This window comes from Coturnix japonica, chromosome 22, assembly GCF_054131305.1.
Source record: "Coturnix japonica strain WE chromosome 22, WE-NBRP24, whole genome shotgun sequence".
NCBI lineage: Eukaryota > Metazoa > Chordata > Aves > Galliformes > Phasianidae > Coturnix > Coturnix japonica.
The window spans coordinates 7,400,986-7,417,257 of NC_140684.1; the positions used below are offsets into that span (position 1 = coordinate 7,400,986).

General features: G+C 47.9%; 2 protein-coding genes across 8 annotated transcripts; both read right to left on the minus strand.

The window, feature by feature from the left end:
• Positions 1-133: 133 nt before the first annotated feature.
• Positions 134-8,434, minus strand: ORAI2 (ORAI calcium release-activated calcium modulator 2). 3 transcript variants are annotated; one of them, XM_015880514.3, is made up of 4 exons: positions 8,351-8,434; positions 7,678-7,722; positions 6,630-6,870; positions 134-2,724 (listed from the first exon to the last, which is right to left on the minus strand). In XM_015880514.3, the coding sequence occupies exons 3-4, from the start codon at positions 6,858-6,860 to the stop codon at positions 2,179-2,181; spliced, it is 777 nt and encodes a 258-aa protein (XP_015736000.1). In that variant the 5' UTR covers positions 6,861-6,870; positions 7,678-7,722; positions 8,351-8,434; the 3' UTR covers positions 134-2,178. The 3 variants fall into 3 exon arrangements, with proteins under 3 accessions (XP_015736000.1, XP_015735999.1, XP_015735998.1); XM_015880513.3 differs by having other exon boundaries at positions 7,678-7,925; XM_015880512.3 differs by having other exon boundaries at positions 7,678-7,930.
• Positions 8,435-9,330: 896 nt separating this feature from the next.
• Positions 9,331-15,911, minus strand: PRKRIP1 (PRKR interacting protein 1). 5 transcript variants are annotated; one of them, XR_014936586.1, is made up of 6 exons: positions 15,781-15,911; positions 15,139-15,217; positions 14,349-14,449; positions 13,482-13,567; positions 10,715-12,075; positions 9,331-10,073 (listed from the first exon to the last, which is right to left on the minus strand). XR_014936586.1 is itself a non-coding variant. In XM_015880516.3 (6 exons), the coding sequence occupies exons 1-6, from the start codon at positions 15,898-15,900 to the stop codon at positions 9,958-9,960; spliced, it is 570 nt and encodes a 189-aa protein (XP_015736002.1). In that variant the 5' UTR covers positions 15,901-15,911; the 3' UTR covers positions 9,331-9,957. The 5 variants fall into 5 exon arrangements, 3 of the variants coding, with proteins under 3 accessions (XP_015736002.1, XP_085378474.1, XP_085378473.1); XM_015880516.3 differs by having other exon boundaries at positions 12,008-12,075; XR_014936587.1 differs by lacking the exon at positions 13,482-13,567.
• Between the last annotated feature and the right edge of the window lie 361 nt (positions 15,912-16,272).

A 16,272-nucleotide genomic window follows, 5' to 3' on the forward strand; every position in this document is an offset into this window, starting at 1 on the left:
AACCCAGTCCCACCAAAGCCTCACCATGGTGTACTGCAAAGCCAAAGCATCAGCCTCTGCTGCAGATCCCCATCTGCTGCAATTTATTTCCAAACGAGCTGCACCGCTGTCACAGCAACACGAACACACTGCGGAATCTGACCATTTCTTTATTATATAAAAACAAAACCGAAATGCTACAATACTTTCCTCTACAACCCATTTCAAACCTCCTGGGCGCCGCAGCGCACAGAGACCAATTACTACAGCCGTTATAGAAAGAAATGCAAAGTACAGACATGACACGAATCCTATCTGCTCTGGCTTCGCAGTAGGGATTTTGCTGGAAGAAGAGCCTACGTGTGTAATACTTGGCAGGAAACCCAACTGTGATTTCGTTACGTAAACCTTTAGCTTTTATTTTGGTAAGAAGAGGAGGAAGAGAGGCGGGCTGCTGGGGGATGGTATGAATGTCATGACCATCCAACTTCCCGGAGGACACTCCTCATTTTTTGCATATGTGCATAAGTACAGGCTGGTCATGTCACACACAATGACTATTTTCTTTGCTGCACATCAGCCAATATGGTACATGCCAACTGCGGCAAGAACAACAGATGAAAGGCACAGACACGGTGCTAAGCAACTTGTTCAGCAATGCTCAAACTTACATGTAAACAAGAGAAATGAGAGTTGGTTTCCCAAGACCCTCATCGGAGAGAGAGGCACAGGGACAGCCTCACTGGGATCTGTGTGTACTCCTCCCATTCTGGGAAGCTGGAACGTGCTGCCATTAGATTTCTCAGATCCCAGTGGAAGAAAAGACCGTCGTTAAACAGAACATTACAAACATCCAGAATGATTTTAGGAGCCTGGGAGCTGGGAGACTCTGACTGCAGAGCAGGAAATAGGCATAGGATCAGGGCCAAGCAAATGGGCTTATGTTTCTTTCGGCCGCGTGTCAGAAAGCTTCATGTTTCTTAGAAGAGCTGATGATTGCAAAACACTCTTTTCTCTTGAAATACTTTGTATGGCAGTTCTTGCTCAGAAGGATGCTGCAGGATTCACAAGCTTCCCTTGCTAAGCCATACTGACGTGTGAATGTCTTTTTCTTTAATGCTGGAAAAGAAGCCAGCCCAAGTGAAACATGATGGCTCATTAATGGCACATGGATCTCCGCTGGGTCCAGCTCTGTCAAGCTCACCCTGCAGCTCCAGGTTCCCCAAAGGAGCTGCTGCTTTGGTTGGTGGAGGGAGAAGGAAGCAGTTCTTTTCAACAGGCCAACACTACAGCTGACAAACAGCACTGGCAAAAAGACACAGGGCTGGGGCTTGTTGACTCCAGCACACTGAGAAAAACAGACATCCCAACAGGACATAACTGAAAACAACACAGGGATGAGTCTCTACCACTGTCTGCTGCCACTTTTCCTCCCTGAAACTCACTTTTCTAGTCCTTCAAAGCTTCATCTCATTAAATTTCATCACTGTTCTGTTTTAATAACGTCCTTGTTCAAACTAAAACACCTGTAAGCCTTCCCTGGGCTCTTACTGGGAAAAAAAACAAGTGATCTTGGCATCTGCTCAGTCTAAAGCAACAGATGCTGTTGAAGACAGAACAACAGAAGTCCCCAGCCCCCTGCATTTAGAATTCATAGAAGCATGGAAAGGAATAGCAAGAAAAGAACATAAAAGCTAAGGCTGATTTCTTCCTGGTTATTTGTTTATGGAACATTCGCTTTGGAACAAAGATGATGAACACTCACAGTTCCTATTACGCTTTCCAAACGTCCACAGGTTGGGTGCAGATACCTTCATTAACCAGCTCAGCTCTAGAAACAAACTGCCCATTAATTGCTGCTGCGCAGGGAGTTCTGACACTAAGACAGGTCCTACACACACACAGCCGATGCTGTTTTACTTTTGGCCACAGAACATGGTGTTTATACCACAATATGGATTTTTGGCTAGTTGTACCAATGTAAACATAAAGATTTGACCTCGAATTCCATGGCAGCATCCACTTAAGTACAAGAAGTGTGTAGGACCAGCAACCGCGGTGTCTGAAACAGCGTTAGAACCCACAGCTATATACGGCAGGCAATTAGCATTTACATATTTAAGCCTCCAAACAACCCACCACCAGCGTGCCCCACCATCCAGCAACAAACAGGCATTCTGCCCTCAGCCTCAGCCCCCGTCACACCACCTGCATGCCTCTGTCATGCCCGTCTAACTGCACTTTCAGTTTGTGAAGCTCTTCGATCTCTCGGTTGTGACGCTCCGTTTTGTGCCGCACCAAAGAGCGGTAGAAGTGAATGGTGAAGACCACAAAGATCAGCCCCACTGGGACCATGATGATGGTGGAAACCAGCGCTGCCTGCCAGCCCGCGTGGCCGCTGGGCTTCTGGATGGTGGTGGTGTCATTCTTCAGGATGGAGTCCACGGGCAGGAATTTGATCCAGCACAGCAGCACCACTTCTGCGAGGAAAAGGAGGATTCCCAACACGGTGGAGAAGCCCCACGCCAGCTCGATGTAGGGATGCATGCGCTCGTGTGGGGATTCGCTGATGGAATTCAGGTTGTGGATGTTGCTCACAGCTTCCACGTTAGGCAGAATGCAGGTGCTGATGAGAAGGGCAAAGAGATGAACAGCCACCAGCACCGTTGTGCAGGCACTGAACGCGATGAGCAGCATCTGTGGGTACTTGTACTGCATCTCCAGCTGCACCTCCACCATGGCAACCTGGGGGAACGAGAACAAGAAACCACTGCTCAACAGCTGCTGGTTTTGCACCGTTCGAGGCTTTCATCCAGGAAAGCATCTTCACTCAGGAAGAGCACCTAAGGTCAAGTACACACTTGAGTGCTTTTTAGAACAGCAGCCTGAATAGGCCAGCCCCGTTTCCCTTGATGATGCACACACTGCCTGCAGGTTGGCTCATCTCATGCTTTACATGCATGTTTTGGTGCTGCAGCTCTCCAAACTAACAGCTCCCTCCCTGCAGCCATAGGAACAGCAGCAGGAGCTCATTATGCAGCTCACAGCCTGCAGGCAGCCATCCCATTCACTGCCCTCATCACACCTTCTTCTTCCTCTCACCGCCAGCCACTCGCTGCAGGAAGTTTCAACACGTTGAGTGCACAGGAGAGGAAAAGCAGCAGCCCTGCTGACAGCGAGCCAACCTGGCCTCCCAAGGGAAGCGTGACAGCTACTTCATAACAGGCCAAGTTAGTCCATAGTTAAAATAGCTGCCTTCGATTCTCTGAGCGCTAAGTTGGTTTTTATTACAAATATGCCTGGATACAAGCTATTTATATCCCCAAATATCTCCCTCGAGGTCTCATAACTTACTGAAGGATTCAGCAGAGGTTGATGGTTACTGGCTCACGGGCGCAGTGACAACTCCGTTCTCTCAGTTCAGGAAAGCAGGCTCCTATCAGCTAACAAGTCTCTGAAGCTGTTCATTTTAAGGTATTTTAATGAAGCAAAGTATAATAAATGGCCATTCCAGGCTCTGTATGACAATCTGCACCATGCACTTTGGCATTACTTATAACATTATTTAGGCACTGGGAGATTAAGGGTACGCTCCTGTTGTCCTGCTGGTGACCCTGAAGAGAATTAATGAGGATGGAAGCAGCTCTATGACTGCTGACTTTCCTGCAGTTACCTTGAAATCACCAGCAGTTCAAAGGTCTGATCACATCTGTTAGCAGCAGGACACAACACATGTGTGGGGTAGAAAATGGTTAAGTGCAGCATGGCCAGGCTTCATAACTACATCAACTACAGACAATGTTAGAGATGCTAAGAACACTGGGACAGTCCTTGGGCATCCCCAGCCCTCTGTTCTGCTGATCAATATGTGGTTGGCTTTTTTGGTTTGTTTTGAGTGGTTCCTGTTAGTAGATCCTGTCACAGAGAAGGAAATAACACAGTTTTGGTTTCACCACTATTTCAAGGAAGGCTACAGCAGGCAGGAGAAACTGCAGGTAAATCATTCATTCCTGGGGGCTGTACTACCCACTGATACAGCATTCAGCAAGCTGAATAGGAATTGTACCAGCATGTTCCATCCATAGCTTTATATTAGAGCTGAAAGCCCGGCTGATGCCAACATATCAATTTCTAGCTGTTACCCATCACACGAGCAGCACTTTGCAGCTAATTGGATGTTTCCCCCCTGACAAACGTGTTCCCTGGGGCCAGCTTCAGCTGTGCAGCACCATGAATTTTTAACACTGACTGATGGTTCAGTAAGAGGCATTTCATAGGAAAACATCAACAATCCAGATAGGGCAGCAAGGCAGAAAAACAGTTCGTTTAACGCAAACAAGCACTGGCAAGGTGAGCGAGCTCTATTGCTTTACCCTATACAGACTGTCATGTCATCCTCTGACCGGGATAAGAGAAAGAGGACAAGCTGACATAACCCATTTAAAAACCATTAAGCATGCTACTTGGGCTGTAAAACTATTAATATGTCACGTTCAATACAATTATACTCCTCTGTGATAACAGCCCCCTCTGCTTTAACCTCCTTGCAGAAGCCAAGGTATCAAGGGATTGACTCTGCGAGGCACTGAGCACGCTGCTGAGCAGCAGAGGATTTCAGCATGGGCTTAATGTTAAGCTCAAGGATTGCCCTGCTGGACCTCACTCTTGTAGGCTTCCTAAAGGAGCGCGTGCTCTGAATTAAACTGAAGTTACATGATGTGCTACTAAGCCTTTCTCTCATCATTTCTTTTTAAAGATCACCGGAGCCCAGACTGTCCACAGCAAAGAAGATGCTCATCTTGAGAAACTCAGACGAGCACAGATAGTATCACGCAGGAGGACAACAAATGGCTTCACATACAGCACGTTGCATCCACACAGATGGTGCGGCAGTCTGTGCAAACAATCACTCCAGCAGATCTGTTGGACTTCTTTTTCTTTTCCCCCTCTCTAAACGCAATGCGTATCCTGTAGCAAACAGACAAGCGCTGCTGATGGGAACAGCTCTTCTTTCCAGCAGGGAAATGAGGAAGGAGATTTTCCTATGCTCCCACTCAATTCTTTTCACCTGCATTCTGCCCATGGCAGCTCGTGCAGCCCCTCTTTGCAGCACTGGAGCTGGAAGCAGCCCCATCCTCCTGGCCTGCCCGGCTCTGTGCCAGGAATAGCGCAGATAGCATCGCGTAATGAGGAAGGTCTGCATTATTCTGCAGCCCGTCCAGAAGGAGCTGGATCAAAGCCACCGCCTGTTGATTAAATACCCATCAGCTTGTAATAACTTTCAGCCAGCGTGGAAGTGGCTGGAATTGCTGACAGGGAAGTAAATAAAGCGATAGCCAAGCCCTGCGCGACACCTGCTTACATAGCTAAGGGCACACAGCACTGCACGGGAACCACATAACTCCAAATAACTGCACTGCTTTCATCAGTAGCCACAGAGATGCTCCTATCAGTCAATGTCCACATCCTAAGCACCAGCCTACCAACCCCCAGACAGCAACAGATGGAAGGCTCAGGTGTGACCAGGCTGTTAATAAAGAGAATTCCTCACTGCAAAAACTTCAGCTCCTGAGAAACAGCAATTTGGGATCTACTTATTGTATTAAGCTGATTGACTGTTAATAATGCTGCACCTATTGGCTACTTTGCTTTTAAACTGTTAGAGACAAAGCAAAAGGTGCTCCCTGGCACCAGCTCTGGCAGCCCCACAATGGACTGAAAGAGGCAATGGCACATAATGCTCCTGCCATATTTTAATGCTGCTCCACTTCAGACAGCAACAAAACAGAACTCCCCCATTGTAATGCTAAGAAACATTCACCTTTTGGGAGTGGAGATGCAGGGGTGGGCCCAAGATCTGCCCATCTCCTCCATGCAAATCCCTCACACCAAGTCCTGCCCCCTCTGCATGTGTGTGCATTCTGAGCTCAGCAGCAGCTCAATTCCTGGGCAGAAAATCACCCCAGAAGAGATTCCATTCTCGATAAAACCTGAGGGGAGATGAGGAAGCTGATGGCATCACAGCTCAGAGCCCAGAGCACCATGCTGCTATCTCGTGGTTGTTATTTATGTGCTCCCTGACACGGCTCTGACCCATGCAGCAGCTCCCAGCTAACACCCAAACACTGCACAGAGCACAAGGGATTACTCCCAACAGGCAGCACTGACAAAAATACACCGGGTTTGGCTCCCTGCAGGCTGCACAACCCTCTGACGTTGTGCAGGAGGCTGCGGGGCCTCTCACAACACGATCTCCTAGTTCATGCCATGCAAAGTGTTCCCTGGCAGGCTGCCAGCCGGCCTCCACCTTATTACAGGCACCACGACCTGACAAAACATACAGAAAATGAGATTAGGAGCACAGCAGTGATCAGGTGCAGCCAGCAACACCTGGCCTTGGGGCTCTGCTCTGATATGGGGCAGCTCTCGGGATCGTTTGCAGGGAGGGGATCTATGTTTGCAAAGGGCTGGGAGGATAACTGGGAGGCGTGGGCAGCTCCTGTATCCACACCACCTTGGGACAGCCAAGCACATCACAGCACACCCTGCTTCTTCACAGAACACCAATTAATAGAAGATTTGTTGTTAGGTTTTTCAAAAGAACCCCAAACTTTCACAATCCAAAAAGAGTTCCTGCAAAACCAACATACCATTGCAAATCCAGAGAGCAGAGCAGAGGTTCTGCTGGAGGCTTTCAGCTTGGCTCGGCTCAGGTACAGCTTCCTCCAGGACAGGGCCTGAACAGAGTGGTGGTTGGAGGTCACCAGCTCCAGGTAACTGCGACGCACCCAGTCCCGATAATCCATGCCCTTGGTGCCAGGCTCAGAGCAGCAAGCCGGAGTGGAAGGATCCACCGGGACGTTGAGTTCAGAACTCATCATGAGGGAAGCACTGAGGAAATAAAACAGCCACGGTCAGGAGGAAGCAATGGACAGGACGAGCTGCTGGAAAAGCTGTGTTGGAACAAAGCCATTCACACAGACACAACTCTTGCCCAAAGCAGCCACGGAGCTGAACATGGGTTTAACTAATGGATCTCCCAAGCTCCTGCAGCAGAAACTTCCCCGCTAGCTGTGAATCCCAGCAGCTCCTTGTAGGAGCACTGAGCAGCCCCAGCCCCACACCTGTGGGTTGCAGGCACCATGCTGTTTGCTGGAGCACAGCTCCAGCCCTGCCCAGCTCCCTACCATTCTATGGGCTCATCAAGCTGCGGTTGCTGGGAGATCAGAGGAAGCAGCCAAGATAAAAAAGCACCAACTGCCCCCAGCTCTGAGCCACGCTGCTCATAGGGAACAGTGACAGAAGCTGCAGCTGCAGAATTACAGCACTGCTTCCTGTGATGGCATCCTGTATACGTGAGGTATATATCCTATATATGGGGGTTGTGCTGGGCTTTGTCTTCGCTGGGATGTTGACAGGCTCCGCGCTGCCATTTGTTCTCATAAAGCACACAGGAATTCAGCACGTTGGAAACATCGAGCCCGGAACAAATTCCATTAAAAGAAACACGAATTCAGAGGTTACAAGGGGAGAACAAGAACATCCAATCACAACCGCTCCTTCCCTTAGGAAAATAAACTGGAAATACCACAAGGATGAATTTGTTACTCGAGAGCAACTCCAGAGACGTTCCCATGTAAGTAAACAGCAGCAGAAGGAATCCCATAAACACAAATATAAGGATGGAACAGCACTCACCTGGCTGCACTATGGGCATGGAGGGGCTGCAGGGAGCTCCGGGGGCTGGAACACAAAAACCAAAGGAGTGTTTTACACGGTACCTCCAGCTGTTATATCCTCACTGTGGGAGCCCTATTCACGCAGGTGCAGGAGGTTGTTTCTCAGCTCCAGCCAAACTCGTATTGCAGACTTGTATTGATGCTGGTGTTTGATCCTGGTGTCACACGGGGAATGGGAAACCCCGGCAGAGCCCCGTGTGGGGATTCCTGCTCTGCATAGAATCACAGGATGACCTGGGTTGGAGGGGACCTCAAGGATCACGTAGTTCCAACCCCCTGCCTGGCAGGGCCACCAAACATACACCTTTACTAGATCAGGTTGCCCAGGAGACCCCATAGATCCCCATAGAGACCCCATAGATCAGGTTGCCCATGGCCCCGTCCAACCTGGCCTTGCACACCTCCAAGTTCGGGGCACCCACACCCTCCCTGTGCAGCCTGTTCCAGGTCCTCACCACTCTCCTAATGAAGAACTCCCCCCTCACATCCAACCAGCGCGGCCTGCCCCGTGGGCCTGCAGCCCCTCAGCCCTCCAGGCCCGAGGCAGAGCTGCCCACCGACCCCCGTTTGGATCCCACCCGGTTAATACGAAGCCCCCCCCCCTTCCCAGCCGTTCCGCTCTCCCCACTCACCGCTGCTGCCCTCGGTTCGGTCCGGTTCTGCTCCCCGGTCCCGCCGTGTCCCGGTCCCGCCGCCTCCACCGCTGTCAAGGCAACGCCGGGTCCCGCAGGAAATGAGGGGGGGCTGCCGGTAGCTCCGCCCCCCAACACGTGATCAGCGCCTCATTGGTCAGAGCGAGTCCAGGCCCCGCCCCCTTGGTTATATAGCCCCGCCCCCAGGACACGGTCACTGCTGGGGTCGGTGCTGAGCTGCTCGCAGTGCCTGTGTCCGGTACCGTGCTGTAAATGCGCTTTATTCCGGTTATTATACAGTAAAATCCTGCCCTCCAGGCGGTGCTGAGCACTGCAGGAGCCACCCGTTGTAAATGAGCTGCTATCTCCCTGCATTCCTCCTACTGACTCAGCGGGAAATCCCGCATAAAGCCATCAAAGGAGCCGGAGGGGACGGAATACAGGGAGGGGTTTAAGGACTAAACCAAACGATTCCTCTTCATTGCTTTGGCTTTAAGTCATTTTAAAAAGTCATTCGGCACCAACAAGAGCTGGAGAAGAAACATCTCTGCACTCTGGATGCTGACACTGTGGGATTTCCTAGTTCAGGATGCACTGAAAAGACACAACCTCATTTACTAATGAAACCACGAATGCACTTGCTTTTCATTGAGGCATCAACAAATATATGTAACATTATTCTATTCCTTCCCAGTGGACTCAGAGTTCAAAGCAGGGAGCTCAAGCCGGGTGTTGCTACATGAAGCTGAACACAAGCAAAGCCATTCCATCCCAACCCTTCCTGCTTTACAGATAGGAGGTTTTATACATATAACCTTTAGAAAAACCTTGATCATGTTCAAATCCAAAAGCAAGAAGTGCATGAAATGCAGCTAACTCCTTTTTCTGCCTTTCCACGTGTCACAACGCTCAGCCTTCCTTCCTGCAGCACTGCAAACACCTCTTCGTTTCACCTCCTCAAATAAAAGGAGACAGAACAATCCAACACATCCCTTTTATTAATTTAAAAAAGCATGGAAGAAAAGTAATAGGGAAAGTCTTAGCAATAGAAAAGGGATCCTGCTTAAAAATCTATAGAACTCGTCTAGCAACACAAACTGATTTCTTTGGGTTAAAGGTGACCCCGTACAAACCCCCAGATTCAGAACGCTCACAGTGCATGAGAGCCTGGCTACAGACCACTCTACTTCAGATTAAACTCTGCCCTTAGATTCAGGTATCTGATTGCTACCAGCTTTGACAACAGCAGATTATACAGTCCTCATAGTAATATCTCCCTTAAATAGTGATGGGTGTTGTTGTAGCTTTCAGACAGAAAAACATGCTGGGCCGTGTCAGAAAGAATTCTAAGGTCACAGAGACTTATGGCTGACTCGTAAGAGCAAACAGAGCAGACTGCACAGCAGTTATACAAGCAATCAAGGACAAAAAATCTCTCTTATTTGGCATTTCTCTATCGATATCTCTCTGGCCTGCGATGTGAAGGTCATTCACCATTAAGCAGATGTAACGTTCACCAATGGGTTCTGCTCGGCTGAGATGAAAGACTTTCATGCTTCTGCATGTAAAGCAATGAACGGTGTTTCCTGCTGTTCCCCTCTAAGGCCTCATCCTCTTCCCATCACAAAACTTGGCTCTTCAGCATCATCCTCCTTCTCTTCCTCCTCCTTGCCGTCCTCTTCATCATCCTCACTGCTGACTCGCTCTTGAGACTGATCAGACTCTAAAAACAGAAACCATGTATGAATTGGTAACATATCCCATGTCCTCCTCGTTATGTGTTTCACAACAAGACAGTCTCTGGTGCTAAGCAAACAGGTATTAACTCACAGCAATTAGTGCAAGTGGATAACAAGTCCCCATGTGTGCTCCTTGTGAAAAATCTCATAACAGCGAGTGACGTAGAGCTCTGAATATCAAATTCTCCCTTAGAGAAGCAGTCCCTGACCTCCAGCACACAATCTGCATTGCCATTGTGACAAGCCCAACATTAAAGGACTCCACCTTCTATTGAATGTTATCTCAATCAGAGGTAATCAGCTGCTAAAGTGACAGATTATCTCATTCCCAATCTCATCTCTGTGTGTTGGCACGAACTTCCAAGCATCACAAAACATTGCTAAAGAATGCACACAGCAGGAAGCTGCCTGCCAAGCTCTCCATGTATTTCAATGTCTATCTAAGCTTACAGGAACTCCACAGGGTGCCGAGACCTTTTACAGACTGTTAAGTTTAATACAAACACAGGAACCCTTTAAGGTAGTTGCCAGATTAGCTGGGATCAAAGGAAACTGGGAAAAGACCAGAAGAGAAAACACCTTCTAGACACTGAATATGGAAATTAGGTATGGAATAAAGTGGAACCTGGATCTGACTCTGCTGTCCATGCCTCTCGTATCTTCCCTGTTTCTCAGGCCAACTCAGCTCAGTTCAGGCTCTGACCACTTCCACGTGGTGTGTGGGATCAGTCGTGTGATGCCACCGCGTGGTGAAGTTCGATCCTGTCAGTTTGTGCTGGTGGATTGTAAAACTTAGTGCCAGCCTTTCTTCTTAGCAGCTATCCTCACCAGAGGTGAAGGATGGAAATCCACACATTTGATTTATTTGTTTAAAACAAACACAAACAAACAAATGCGTGTCTACCAGCTCTGACAAGCACACTTCAATTGCTGTGGAAAAAAAACTCTCAGATCTCAAGGCACACAGAATAAGACAAGTCTGTTCTCAGCAGACTAAAGATGGCTGTATGTGGTTTCCAGCTTATTTATTTGTTTTTTAAATAGAGAACCACAAAGTATAACAAGCAAAGAACTGTTCTAAAGACAGAGGGGCTCAGAACCTGGCTCCTAAAAAATGACTTATTTGTACTGTAGCACAGAGCCCATCCTGGCTCCCCCCTCCACAACCACCCTGGAGGGACGAGCATTCTGTTTTGTTAAGCTCATGCTCAGATTCTCCCCCCAGTCACAGTTTATGTGCAAGTAGCTTTTAAAACCAAAGCAGACCAAGAGCACTCTGCTACATTCCCTTGCTGTCACAAGTACAATTAACCTAATGATTAATCTATCCTCCCACGTCTACACGGAAGGCTGGCAGTGGTTCAGCTGAAACAGATCCAAATGCAAAGCAGAAATAAAGTAGAACTGTCAGACGAGTTATGCTCTAGCAGAAGTATCAGGAACCGTGTTAACTTCCCAAACTTACTCATCCATGAAGCAGAGCTCTTTGAAAAGTTAAGGCAAAATACACTCATTAAAAGGAAGCAACGAGCATCCAAAACTTTGAACAAACATTTGTTCTGACATCGCTGAACGTCAATTTCCAAGGCTGCAGGAGAACAGAGGCAGTGCTTATTCCTACATGAAATGAAATGGTTGTGTAGAACAGATGGCACCAAGGTGGCTTCATTTCTTGCACACAAAATCATAACTTAAGTTTCCTGCTGTCCAAGCCATGCATTTCTCCCCTTTTTCTCATGTGTATTTAAAAATATGGCTTTCAAAAAGGATTTCTGACAGATGAACTGAAATATCACGCTTAAGACTCAGTCCCATCCATCTATGAACAATGCTTGGGTGGGAGGTGGGGTAAGCCCTCCTAAGGTCCAATTAGAAAACAGAGCTGAGAGTTGGAAAAAGAAAACTAAATCTCACTGACCTTTTTCCTGCTTCTTTTGTTCAAGTTTGTTTTTCTTCGCTTGCAGTTTCTTCTCTTTTAGCTTCTGGCTAAAAAGCAACAAAAAAAGACTCACATAAATCTAACACTGTAAAGTGTCTGCACACTAATTATACACCGATTAAGGACCTGCTACAAACATCCTAGGCAAAGACTTCAGAGGTGAAGTGCAAATCAAATTTGGTCTCAACTTAAAAGGAAGCGGTAGCAAATCTAGATATAAGACCAACAGAAACTTCTCTGTTTAGGCAGCCTAATGGCAAACACTGGGCAGAGCAATCTGGGACCCACAATGCAGTCAGAGGGTTCTGCAGAAAGACCCAAACACCACACCTAGGAGCTCAGGATAGAAGAGAAAGGGTGGTGAGATACATCAGGGGTCTCCTGTGTGCCACAGTTACCTGATAAGACTATTCAACGTAAGGAGGTGCTTAAGTGTTTGGCCAGCATTTCCTGTTCGAACACTTGTTTTGCTTCTCAGCCAAGAAGCAGCAGGCCAGATCTGTCTTGCTGGCCATCTGTTGGACCACACTACACGTAAAATAAGATGGCAACAGTGTTTGTGTTGTGCACATTTGTGCTAATGTGCCAGTGAGTCACTTTGCACAGGCCTTTCAGCAGCAAAGTAGCTCATTCATCAGCAGCTACAAGATGCAAAATGCTCATTCTCAAAAAGACAAGAGAGAAGCTGCTTAGGATCAGACACTCTGGAAGAGGTAATCAGCCATGATACTCTGCTATTTCTGAAAGGCGTGGCAGATTGGAACATAAGATCTTATATCTCTGCTGATGTTTCTCAGACCGTTTCTTCTGTTTCACTTTGCCTAAAACGCACAGAGAGGGAATGATTTCATCTTTCTTATTTTTTCCTATTTAACTTAGTAGACAACCTGCCAGCATATTATTGAGGTAGGCAGAAACTGCTACTGATTTTAACAACACTACACAGCCTTTTCTATACCTGTGCACTGAACTGGGCTAGTCACACTGGCAATGTGCAGAAGACAGCATCGTGCACTATCACACCCTACTGCTCCTGATCCACATACGCATTTGTTAAGCAGCACCCATTTTCACACTCAAGTTGCTCGATGTCAGCAGCTACAGACATTTATGTAAGCCAGACATACATACAGAACTTTCCTGACATCGTTAGAACAAATACACAGTAAGGCTTCTTGCAGTCAATGCGACAGTGTCAGCAAAAGCTGCTCAAGCAAAGTTATCTTGCTAGCAACAGCACTGAAAATAAACCACACCAGCGAAGCCTGTCAAATTTACAGATGCCTTTAGAAACCAAACAATGACATGAATGAAATTAATTTATGCAGACAGATTTCTTGGCTGATTGATGTAGATGCAGAACAAGAGTATTTATCCAAAGGATGTAGCTACAAACGAGGCACAGGGCATGAGGTTTTCCATGTCAAACCTCCCGGGAGCAATCTGCCCTTACCGCTTCCTTCTGCGTTTTGCTGTTTGCTCTTCTGCAATCATCTTATTCCTCTCCAGTTTCTTCTGGAATTCCTCATCTAGTCTTTGCTGTAATTGATCACACGTTATACTTTGGTCACAACCTAAATTAAAATACTTCTTTTCAAAAAAAAATCATGTCCTTTTAGGGAGAAATCTTTTAGCAAAATACAGAAGGGAGCTCTGCCAGATTTTGTTTGGCTGCTTTGTTATACAAAACGCATCATCCTAGGGAAGATTTGTGTACAGACAGCATTGGTAACCTGCAGCCTGAGCCAACCAGTGAACACTTTAGAGGAAAGAATCCTCACCAAAACAGCTGAGTGACACTGGGCTTCTGCCCTAAGGAACGTATCAGTAAAAACAAGAGGATAATCTGAGACACAAACAGTAACAGATGAATCAGAGAACTCATTTTGGCCAACAGAGAATGTAACAACAACGCTCTCTGACGGAGGAGACAATCTTAACAGATCTGTATTCTGTGTGCATGCACCTGCTTTGATGTTGTCTGTGCAAGACACTGGTATTAAGGATTTCATTTTATACTTAGTGACATTTCTAACAGTTTTTTAAAGCATCTTCAAACCCAAATGAGAACACAAACATTCATCTGCCGTATTACTGCACAGCAGGATCTCTAGTGAACAGAGAAGATGGAACATGTCTGACACAAAGCATCAAATGTTTCAGTGTTGACAAAGACACCACACATCACATATTCCTGCACTCTTTCCTTTTGATAAGAAGTGGTTTGGAACTGATCTGTTTGCACGTGATTTTACCAGAAAAAAATAGCAGTGGACACCAAAAGGTTATGAGAAAAAAGAATATAAGGAGTCCTGCTGACCTTCTCAGCCATGGCATCCATGAAATCTTGCCTCTGGTACTCTCGGCGACGAAGATGACGGTACACATGAAACTCCCCACTGCCAGCACCAGCACTGGAACCTGTCATACAAAAAGGGTTTGTCTGCTAGAAGATAATACATGCTAAACGTTCACAAATTACTAAGGCTAGATGCTGAGGGGCCGGATATCTGAAAGGGCAGTGTAGAAAGAAAGTCTATTAACAACGCAGAGTACGCCTCCATTTTATATAAGAGCTGATAACTCCCAAACAAAAGCCAAAGTGAGCTGCAAAGTCTTACACTTCAATGCAGTTTCTACTAGTCAAGGCCAACAGCAAGCACCATATCCTCTCCACTTGTGCTGGATTCCTTACACAGCTGTCAGCTCCATAACTGACTACGTACAGTCACATCCCTACATGCCTCTGCCTCTCACCACTTCAGATTCAGACTCAAAGCAATTCAAAGAGCTAATTCACAACTTTAAGCTTCCAGAGCTCTCTCCTATCTGTGGAAAAGACAATTTACTTGTGACTTGTGATCACTATAGCACAAATAATTCCGTTACATACAGCTTGTGAACTGGAGTGCCACAGGTTTTCGTTTAGGGTAAAGCAAGGCCCAAGAACAATACAGACATTGAGGAAACAACTTAAAAAGCTCATTTTATACCTCTTTTCTCCAGCAAAATGATTATCAACAGAACATCACCTCCAGCCTTCCTGTTCAATAGCGCCTAAGCTCAACATGGTTGATCCTACAGTTATCTGAAGAGCAGAGTGTCTTTACCCATCACATCCCTGACAAACTCCGGGGGAGGCCGTGGCGCCCACTCGTTCAGCTTCTCAGGAATCGGGACAGTCTTTTCCTGCAAGAACAAACCAGCCATCAGCATCCAATAGGAGCAACACCCGCAGCTCTAACATAGGGCAGGAGATGCACGTCTACAGCCCCTTCCAGCACAGGACAGACCCAGAATGAACACAGCTATGGGTGTACTGCAAGAGATGGGGAAATGGTTTTAAGTTAAAAGAGGGAAGATTTAGGTTGGATGTCAGGGGGAAGTTCTTCACTGGGAGAGTGGTGAGGCCCTGGAACAGGCTGCACAGGGAGGTTGTGGATGCCCCGTCCTTGGAGGTGTTCAAGGCCAGGTTGGACGGGGCCCTGGGCAACCTGATCTAGTAAAGGTGTATGTTTGGTGGCCCTGCCAGGCAGGGGGTTGGAACTACATGATCCTTGAGGTCCCTTCCAACCCGGGTCATTCTGAGATGGACAACGGAGCCCGGTAGTACCGGACCAGGCCGCCCCGTTCTCCTCAGGGCGACCCCCCCCCTCACAACTCTCCCCTCACAACCCGAGTTGGGACACGAACTCAATACCCGTCCCTTCGCTGCTCGCATCACGAAGCAGTCCCGCTTCCCATCCCCTCACCGGGTTCCTCATGAGCCGCTCGAGGCGGAGGCGCTGCTCCTCGGCGGCGTTGCGAGGGATGACGAGCGGCTGCGGCTCCTTTCGAGGCCGGGGCGGACGCGGGGCCGAGGGCGCCGCCATCTTCCCGTCCCGCAGCTCCCCGCCCACTTCCGGCGCTGAGCGGCCGTCACCATGGGCGTGTCCGCCATGATGGCAGCGGGCTGTAATGGCGGCGGGGCTGAGTGCTGCCCTTCTTAATGGTTCCAACCCCCGTGCCTGGCAGGGCCACTAAACATACACCTTTACTAGATCAGGTTGCCCAGGAGATCCCATATTTCCCCATAGAGACCCCATAGATCCCCATAGATACCCTATAGACCCCATAGATGCCTATAGAGACCCCATAGACCCCATTGATCCCCATAGAGACCCCATAGATCAGGTTGCCCATGGCCCCGTCCAACCTGGCCTTGAACACCTCCAAGGACGGGGCATCCACAACCTCCCTGGGCA